The following is a 10,573-nucleotide window of genomic DNA, read 5'->3' on the forward strand; positions in this document are numbered from 1 at the left end:
TCTACAAAAGTCAAAACAATTTCTTTAGAATTGAAGAAATAAATAGAATGAAAACTTTTTTTATAGTTTGTTTTGTGTTTGGAAATTTAAAGGACATTAATTTATTCCTAATTTGTTGAAGAAAGACAATGTTTTTCATTTAATTTAATGATTCCTTTTGATAAATTCTCATCGAGTTATGTAACTAATAAATTTAGAGTAAACTGAGTAAAAACGATGTGTAAAATTACATAATAGAAATTAAAAGTAGAGGATAACTATTAAGTATAAAATAAATAACAATAATAACAAATAAAGGTAAGAGCTGTCCTAGGCAAAAATGCATTTTTAATTTTTTACAATCTCTTAACATGCATGATTGTTGAAATAAAACTTGATAAATTAATCCAAGATTTTGGTCATTAATAGATAAGTTCACTGACGCCAGTAGTATTTAAGCACTTTGATTTAATTCATCTTATTTCCTGTTTATAAAAATGCAGGTATTTAGTAATTGACATTTAGCTCATGTCCTGATATTTTAGAGGTTAGAAATTTTCTCTATGAAAATACACTCTTTAATGTAATCAATATATTCAGCAATTAATTTTTGGTTTTTTATTGGTGGCGCCATCTGGTAATGAGTATATGAAACAAAAGCTCTCAGAATGAAATTTTTTTAAAAATCATATTATAATTTTCTTTTAATATTGTAATAAGTTGTATTTTAAAAACTGATTTTAACTCCATTTTTTTTTCATAATCGGCCTTCTTTTATTTAGATCTTTATTCGTTAATATGGTGGACTTTATTTAAAGTTAAATATCTTTATTAGGAAACAAGTATCCTAATAAAATAGTAATTTTTAATCGTACGGAACCGTAAAATCGTAATCGGTTTATCGTAATCGTAAAATAGCAATCATTTCGTACAAAAAGCATAATCATTTTTTGTAATCGTATGGATCTTGTTAAGAGGAAAATTTGATGGTACAGTTTCTGTGATTTCGAAATAAGTACAATTTTTTTTAGAAACGCATATACTGATATGGTGAATAATCATTTACCGTTCACATTGCTTTTATTGACAATAAGTAGAGAAATGAAGATGTCCTGCACATAAAAGGCCATCTATAGCTCATGATACGCACATGTAGGAGGCAAATTATTACTTCTACATGTAGAAATTTCTTCGTATTCAACGTATCTACATTAAGAAAATTCTTCAAAAAAATCGCTTTTGTTATTCTTTATTAATACCCGCCTTTAGTATTTAAAATTTTTATCGAATTATTTTTTTGCATTATTGTATAATATTTTCTAACAAAATTTAAAATAAAATTACTGTCAATCGCATTTCTCAAAGACTGTTGTGAAAATTAGGGGCCAAAAGATTTTGTAAACGATAGTTTTTTTAAAGGATTACTTTCTTTGATTTACCTTCTCGAAATAATTCAAATAAATCGTTGATTGAATAATTCTGATACTGACTGCAATGATTTTTTTTTGCCATTTATATTCTCTGATTTGGAATTAGCCATAATTATTTATTTTTAACACTATTTCTACGAATTTTATGAAGTAACACATACTAGCAAGACAAGTTCTGCTAAACAAATTATGAATTCTTGAAGCTTCTAAAACTTCAGTTTCTCGATTTGTTATAATTATTTGATTTTATAGCGAGGCATAAAAACTTAAATTTATTATTTTTTATTAGTTTTTTACAATAATTTAGTATGATTTGTAAATTTTAGTTTAGATTTTTTTTTTCTATACCAATTGCAATCTTTTCCTCATTCATTTAACTTTGATTAACTGACTGGCAAAGAATAGTCTTTTTTATTTATTTGAATAATTTCAAGGTATTTTTCTAAGCTTTACTAAACAATTTCTGTTCTTTTTTCCTAATCTTTTTCAAAGGCTTTTAATTTATATTATCACTGCAAAATGGAACGAGACAAATTAGTGAAATTTCGTACCAGGTCTTCAAATGAAACAGCTCTTATCCATAAAATTTTGAAAGGAATCATTTTATAGGACCTACAATTCATACAAATTTGTGTCAAACTATCTGTTCATCATCGAATACACAGTATGTTTATTTTGTCTTTGAGTATGTTTGTTCCAATGGTCTATTCATTATCGAATAGACATATTGTTTATTTTCCTGAATTATTGAATTGTGTAATTTTATTGAATTGTGTAATTTTATTGAATTGTGTAATTGTAATTCATTTTAAAAAGCATATACAAATTTGGGTATTCCAAGTGTTCAGTTTTAGCATGGCCGAATAGCTAATTTCTAAATCGTTAGAGAATTAGTTTAGTTTAGTTATATTAACGTCCCGTTGTAAAGCAACACTACGGCTATTTTGGGACGGGCATAGTAATTTTGAACCGCGGTCGGATGACGAAGACTACACCTGAGCCTGCACCTTCTCTCCCCAGTAGCGGGAGGATGTTTAGCCCTAACAGATTTAACCTGCAACAGATCCCCTTACACGACGGTTCTTCGGTGGAAACTCTATGGCTCGTGAGACGAGACTTTACGCTCAGGCCACCGCGTCCTAAATCGTTAGAGAAAGGCATATACTTCCAGTAATAAAAATGTTTTAACTGTCGTAAAAAATTATATTTTATATTGCTTCAGTTAATAAATATATTTCTTAGAAAGTTACTATATTGTACTGTTGTTTAATTTTATCAATCACATTTAGTGAATTATTCTTTCTATTGTAATATTTTAAACAAAACCAAAAAAATATTTTCCAACTAAATATGGTCGAATTATAAAGCAGAGAAAATTTTTATTTTAGGCAAACTTAGCACTAAATCCGCGGCATTGAAATTGATCTTAAGTGATCCTTTATATGTTGAAATTAGGCACCGTTGTATTACGTTTAAATATTTCCATTAAATAATTTTGCATCTGATCCTTGTTCAGGTTAAACAGCAATAAGTTAGTCGATTTTATCTGTAAAATGTTGAGACTTTTTCATAGTATGTTTTATAATACTTTTGTAATACCGCAGATTTTATTTTACTTTTACTAAAAATGACTAATATAAATAGGAAACAATATTAAAAGTTAGAATTTATATAAAAATTAGAATCTGTAACTTTTTTAGAAATGCATTTATCGACTCAAACAAAATAAAATATAACTCTTACCACCATTTAAGGTATTTTTCCATCTGGTAGTATATGTTTTTCTCTAACGTGGTATATGTTTTTCTCCTATAAAACTGGGCACCTTGTATACAAGGTACTTCGAATATATCTGTCAATATTTGAAAGAGAGTAAAGAGGACTGAAATACGCATATTTCGTCATAGAATATGTTCCGGAAATTACGCTTTCAAACGGCAAAAAAAAAGACATCTCAAGGTAATGTCACAGGCGCACGCCTCATACCTAGATTACGCGAAACATCTCCGATGCTTGCAGATTCCATTCAGTTGCTTGTAAACCCTTTCTTTCACTGCAGGTGCTTGGAGGGTCGTGGTGGCCTGGTGGTAAGGTCTTTGCATCGGAACTGAAGAGGTTCAGGTTCGAAACCCGGTTCAGCAAAAGAACCGTTGTGTAAGCGGGTCTGTTGCATTCTAAATGCGTCAGCTCCAAGCGCCCTCCCGCTGGTGCGGTGTGGAAGTTAGGAGGGGGCTCATCGCGTCATTTGATTGCGGTTCCAAATTATGTGGTCCGTCCCAGAATAGCCCTAGCGTTACTTTAAGAAACCGGGGCGTTAAGATAACTGAATTGAACTGAGCGGCCGTTCGGGCGCTTCTGTTCAGACCCGCCTGTTCGCCGTGAACGATCCATTTTAGCAGTGCTGGAGGTGGACACTCTCAAACGTTCGTCAATTCGGGAATTGTCTGTTCAGAAATCCTTCCTTGTTAAGCCTCGGAGCAGCTAGTCCCGTTTCAGTCCGCTGTCCCGCACAACAGACGGTTACCTACTAGCTCTGCGTTTGCAAAGGGACGCATGTTGTTCTAATACCAGCAACCAAATGTCCCTTTATTCCCAGATACCAGCGGCCCAAAGCCTTCACCATCTACCAGTGCTTAAACGCGTCATTTCCGTACCCGTATTCTACGACAAAAAGAGCTTATTTTGGTGGCCTCTACCCTCACTTTCAAATATACAGATATTTTCGGCGCACCCTGTATATAGTGGATATAATATTTATATAATATATTTTAACAGAAAAATGTGCAGCCGGTGAATAAAATTTGCAAAAGTATACTGAATATCATAAATATTGCAAAATAAAATTCATAATGATTATTATAAACCTATTCTTCTGATTTGTCCTTCGAAAAATGACGAATTTCCCAAATAATAACAGGCAATGAATATAGATCTCACTAGATTTTCTTTTTTTTTTATGTAATTTTTGTAAACTTATGTGTTTTTATGTGCGCGAACTTATGTGTACAAAATTTTTTTTATTATTGTTTAGAAATATATTTTAAAAGAGCTGATGCAAGAAAAGAAGAGCTGATGCATGAAGAGCTGTGCTGTCACCGTGAGAGTGAAAAATATACTAATGTTTGTAATTTGAAATTTATAGAAGGACATTGAATTTATAGGACATACTTTGAATTGGTTGATCAATAATAATTTTCTGTTGCATAAATTAAGTAACTGATGTTAATTTATTTTTATTTTTAAATTTTAAAAAAAATCTTTTTTCGTATTAAAAAAAAAAACATGGCAGATTTGCATCAGTTTTTGGATCTAATTTATCAACAAAAAGAGGTTTAAAATGAATTTGAAACTCTTTTTTTTCTTCAACAAAGCTAAACACAACATGAGCGGAAATGCATTAATAAATTAGGAATTCAAGAGAAAAACAGACCTTCTAGTATTTGCAATGAATTCAAATCAGCAACTATATTCATTAAATATTTTATTCATGTGGTCTGATCACTGATAAAGATATAAAACTAACTGCCCCTTTAACAGTTAAAATCAATAGTGATCAAATCACTTTTATTTTTATTTTGTACTATTCGTCTTTAGCGATCCACTGGTTCGGCGAGATTATTGGCTACTAAACTTTACAATGAAATATTTTATACAGCTTACGCTTGATAGCTTGCCTAGAAAAGTATTTTTAAACTTAAAATTTTATACACTTATTAGTGTTAAAGCCTTACACCTTTCTATTCATTGTACAATGCATCTTTCTAATTTTCTGTAATCTCATCTAAATTGTAAAAAAAATTGTTAAAAAATTCAAAATTTAATTCGAAACAGAAATTATTAATCTTAAAACTTTAAAAAATTATCCAGAAACTGTCTTGATAAAATTAAACTTTTTTTTTATTAAAATATAATAACAGAAAGCAGAATCGTTCAATATTGCAGTTTTATTTTAACAAGAAATGTTTTTCATAATTTGTGTGCCAATTCAGCAAATATTTTTCAGTACTTAAAAAAAAATGCACGGAAAAAAGAATGCAATTTTCAACTGATAAGAAGAATGTGTTTTATACATCTTATTATTTTACAATAAAGAATAGCAGTGGCGCAGTGTCTTTGACGCAAAAACAGGCCTTTTCAAAAAAATTCGTCTTTGCTTACTTGTGGAGTTAAAGTACTTCTCAAGTAAGTAAATTTCAGAAAGAATACTAAACGCATACACTAAATAGAAACTGCACCTTATTTTTACTAAGAATAAGTATGTATGTATGTATGTGTGTGTGCTGCTTATGATGCCGTTCTATAGCTCAAATCGTTTGACTCGGCTCTACCAACCTTGTTGCACAGATAAACATATTCTTGGAAATATTTCTTCGAAATTTTAGTAATAATAATTCATTAAAATTAAACGATATTTTGACGTTTTCCCGTGATAGTTTCCGGAAATATTACAGTACAAAAATAATTTCTTCGTGAACTTTACGTTCAAACATTTATCTTTTCATTGATACCACTAGTCTTTTTATATTAATTTTTTTCTATTTCAAATCAATTTTTTTTAAACTATATTAGGTGCTCTTTATAATAAAGTGTTTCATTGTCGAATCAAAACTTGAATGGTTTTCGTTGTTTCTACTAATTTTTCATCATGGACTTTTTTTCCATTGTTGATGATCAGAATATAATGATTTGACTTATTAATGATGATGATGTCGTGTCCGTTTTACAGTGGAAAGAGGGGTACAGTTGCTTCTGAGAGTAAAGATTCCTGAACACCCGAGGGCAGAAGTCTGACTTCTAGCTCACATGAAGATGACACTCACACACTCGATTGTACAACCCCTTTTTACATGAGAGCTCATTTACACACCTCACAGATAGAACACATGGTAAGGAACAACCATGCCCAAACCAGGACTCGAACCCAGGATGCCCAGATCACCTACTGTCTGGTGCAAAATATCATTTTAGTTTAAAAGGAATTATTTTAATATAAAAAAAATGAAAAACTAATCTCAATCAGATTTCTAGTAAGAGAAAATTAATTACACAATGAAATTAGTAATTGAAAAACCTACGAATACCTCATAAAATACAATTTTCATTTTGATAAGAAAGTAAATGTCATAAAAGAGTAAAACACATAATTGATGAAAAGATACATATATTTTATTTTACAATTGTATAATTACAATAGTTCCAAATAAATAGCAAATTTTGAGCATTGAAGATGGAAGAAAAATTCCATATACATCTGAGGGTGTCTCTTTACAACAGAACTTTGCCGAGTCCAGCACCGTAGATGCCTGCTCCGTATCCATGTCCGAGACCTACTCCGTATCCAAGACCAAGCACACCAGCGTGCCCGAGAACACCTCCGTAAGTCACTGGAGCGGCAATTGCAGGGGCGGCGTAGGCCAAAGGAGCGACGACTGCTGGGGCAGCATAGGCCAAAGGAGCAGAGATAACTGGAGCGGCGAAAGCAACAGCTTTTCCTACTTCAGCCTTGGAATTGATGGATCCGGTTGCTCCATCCTTAATGTCATAGGAATAAGCGTAGTTACCGAAAGCCTGAAATGAGAAATGAGCTATTGTTACATCTATATATAGACAAAATTATTTATTTAACTTAAAAATTAGATCCAAAATGCATTGTTTTAAAGTATAAAAGGAATCATTAAACCAACTGTTAGATGACGAGTTATATAATTTAAAAATTCTTATGCAAAGCAAAACAAAACAAAAAAAAAAAAAAAAAAACGTTTCGTGCCATTTTAATTCAACGTACAGTTTTGCAAAAGTTAAGATATTTATGCCATAATCAGATAAAAGTTTTAGTCTTCATCTTTAATTTAGTAAAATATAAAAAGATTTTAATTGCATTTATAATTTTTGAATAGTTGCATACAAGAAATAAAAAATACTTGAAGTAAATGTAATTTTACTACATTTCGAATAAAAAAGAAGGATTTTTTATATAACCATTTCTGTAAGAATAAAAACAAATAAGTGAAAACTAATTGTGTTGTATAATTAGCATTAACAAGTTCCAAAGTCACGATTGTAAATTCTGAAAAAAGATATTTATAGGTATAAAAGTTTTTTAATTCACTATGAAAAAAAGTATTGTTATTTTAAAAATTCATAAACTTACATCTTGTTGTCTGGATTCCACGCTGATTCCGGTGTTAACTAGAGGAGCAGCCAGGAGAGAAGCTTGGGCAGCTGCAAGGGCAGCGCAGACGATAAGAACCTGGAAAATTTAACTTTTTAAATTTAGAAAATTAAACATCGACAGAGTCGGAAACATTCTAGAATTTTATTAAATTTACGTTCTTTTCTTACTGAGTACTCGTGCAATCATCTTATTCAGTAATAAATCAGAAATATTCCAGTTAAAATCACAAATAATAAAAATATAAACACAGAGGAATAAAGTACAGAAACTGAAAGGTATGAAAAGTTATAAAGATAAAAATGCATGAGGAATATAAAGATATCTGGTTCAGTACTGAATTTAAAATCTTCAGTTTTAAGTCATGAACAATTAAAATACAAAAAAAAAGGATATAAAGACAGAAAAGATAGAAAAGTTAAAAATTATATGGTCATATAAAGGCGAGAGCAGCTCAGAAATGGGTGATTTATGATGAGTGCATTTTAAATCTAATGAAATAAACTGAAACTAATTTATATGATTTGAAGAAAATTTGATTTATTTATTGAAAATACATTAAAACAAAAATCCGGAGTGAGAAGTAATGGAGATTATTCCTACAAATGGCGTGAGATGTGACAAAATTTGGAAATGAAAGTTATTTAGGTTTAAATATCTTATCAAATTTGATTATTAAAAATCAGTACCAAGAATTAGATTTAATTAATTTCATCAGATTTCAGTAAACTAATTCTTTTACGAAGCTGATAAAAGTCACTTAACTTCTTAGCTATTTTTGAATTCTCCCAAAATCGTTCTTGACAATTTAAATATTTCAATTATTTTTTTTACTGGTATTCTTTTGTACAAACTCTATATACAACTTTTTCATCACTTTTTCTATACATGGGTGTAGAAAAAGTGATAATTCACGTTTTCTACACTTGGGTATAGGGAAAGTGATAATTCATCATTTCTCGATAATGATGCATTATTTTTATGTTTTTAGAACTTGCTTGTATGTTAAATGATAGTTTTGAATATACATGCTTGTGGCGCCATCTAATGATAAATTTAGTAAACATTAGAGTTCGAAATTTTGAAATTATAAATTAAAGATATAAAAGCAGAAACTAATTAAATTATAATTTTAGTTCTTTAATGAGCATGTGTTTATTAAAATTATTTCATGAAATTTACTGAATTTAGTTATTAACTACATTTAACAACTGCTTTTGAAAATGAAATCGTTTGTTTGATTTGCAAATCAATAGCGATTTATAAAATATGCGTTTTAAATTAATTTATTGGATTTCATGATTTGTATGTAATTATTAAAATATAAAAATATGCTAAACTAAAATATTTTTTTTCTGTCTTAAATCGGAACAACTTTTTCAGAGGTGATTTAATTCAGTTTTTGCTGTAAATTTAATTGATGAAAAATTAATTGTAGAAAAATTGATCGATTTAATTAATAAATTATTCTGTGTTTGTAGTTATCTAATGATGAATTTGAGAAAATAAATAATTTTGAAATTCCACGTTTTAAAAAAAAATATTTTTGAATTATAAATGGAAGACGTAAAAGTAGAAAGTAATTATAGTAACATATTATACTTTTTAGTATACTAATGAACATATATTTGTTAAACCTTTTTTTGATATTTTTTTTTTTTTGAATTTACTTATAAGTTATGTTCAGTATTTATTTTCGAAGTGAAATCGTTTTCTTAGTTTTAAAACCAATAGCAGTTAGTAGAATTTACATTTTAAGTTGATTTACATCCTTCACATCATTTACACATCCTTCACATCATTTACACATCCTTCACATCATTTACATGTAAAATGTTTGAAATTAAATTATTTTTCGAATCCTGAATAGAAGCCTCTACTTTTACAACGTTATAGATACTAAAGATAGACTAGTCCAGATATCTTATACTCAAACAAAACAATTGTATTTTCGTGCAAAGTTCTATCAGTATTTTAAACTTTAAATATCTTTTCGTATTTCAGTGTATTTCTTTTGCACTGTAACATATTTCTTTCAAACATTAGAAAACGAAAAATACCCCCTAAAAACGAAAATTCGTCACATAAAAGGAAATTTCTATTCATTTTGAGGTGTTGAAGTTATTATACATACATAAATCAGAATAAATTCCTTTGGATTTCAAATAAATAGCTCTAAATAATATTTTTTCCCATTTTACTCAATTTTTCAATGATCCCAGATTATTATTCTTGACATAACAAACGGTTTAACATAATAATCAAACTACCTTACCTTAGCGAACATGTTGAATTGATAGACTTGGCTTAGTCTGAATATAATGATTTGAAATGGAAAAATCAGTGCTATATATACTCCTCTGATTATGACAGATTCTTATAATTTCGAAGGTTATGAATTCGATATCATTCTTTAAAAATCATTGAAAAAGCGGTGTGACACGTGCATATACGGTCATTTAATGTTTTAGAAAACGACCTTGCAAACACTACTAATGGCTATCTTCGTAAATTCGCGTTTGTCAACCTTGAATGGGTGTGTTACTTTTGTAAAAGAAGAAAAAAACCTCATTAGTTGCCGTTTTCGAACAGTTATGTTAATATTTATTATTTCGTACATTATCCAACATGGGTTACTGACTTTTGTCCCGCAGTAAATACATATCATACGTTTAGCGTAAAATAATTATGCATTGAATTCATTAAGAAGCATTATGTAAATGTTTTTATGTTTATCCGCAAAGGGGACGATATTTGATTTACAAAAGTTATTTTATAAATTAATATCAACATCTACATATCAGAGTTTAGTGACTGCCAAAAAATATATATTTGTGAGCTAAATTAAAAAAAAATCTATTCTATAGTCTAATTAAAATCATTAAACGATTAATCAAATTTAATTTCAGAAATTAATTACTTCAAATGTAATATAATTTCAAATATATCGGATCAAATATAATTTCAAAGTTCTTTGATGTAAACATTTTTA

The 10,573-nt window shown here is 29.1% G+C and overlaps 1 protein-coding gene across 1 annotated transcript; it reads right to left on the reverse strand.

Annotated features, from left to right (window-relative positions):
• Positions 1-6,602: 6,602 nt before the first annotated feature.
• Positions 6,603-9,888, reverse strand: LOC129973047 (adult-specific rigid cuticular protein 15.7-like). Its single transcript, XM_056087405.1, has 3 exons — positions 9,857-9,888; positions 7,561-7,659; positions 6,603-6,977 (listed from the first exon to the last, which is right to left on the reverse strand). Exons 1-3 carry the CDS (start codon positions 9,866-9,868, stop codon positions 6,675-6,677), a joined length of 414 nt encoding a protein of 137 aa, XP_055943380.1. The 5' UTR covers positions 9,869-9,888; the 3' UTR covers positions 6,603-6,674.
• Between the last annotated feature and the right edge of the window lie 685 nt (positions 9,889-10,573).

Source organism: Argiope bruennichi, chromosome 6 (assembly GCF_947563725.1).
Source record: "Argiope bruennichi chromosome 6, qqArgBrue1.1, whole genome shotgun sequence".
Taxonomy (NCBI): Eukaryota; Metazoa; Arthropoda; class Arachnida; order Araneae; family Araneidae; genus Argiope; species Argiope bruennichi.

Bases quoted from the DNA above. Each gene is read 5' to 3' on its own strand.
- LOC129973047 (XM_056087405.1), bottom strand. The intron at 6,978-7,560 runs GTAAGTTTATGA...TTCTCATTTCAG, and splicing joins TGGAATCCAGACAACAAGAT to GCTTTCGGTAACTACGCTTA.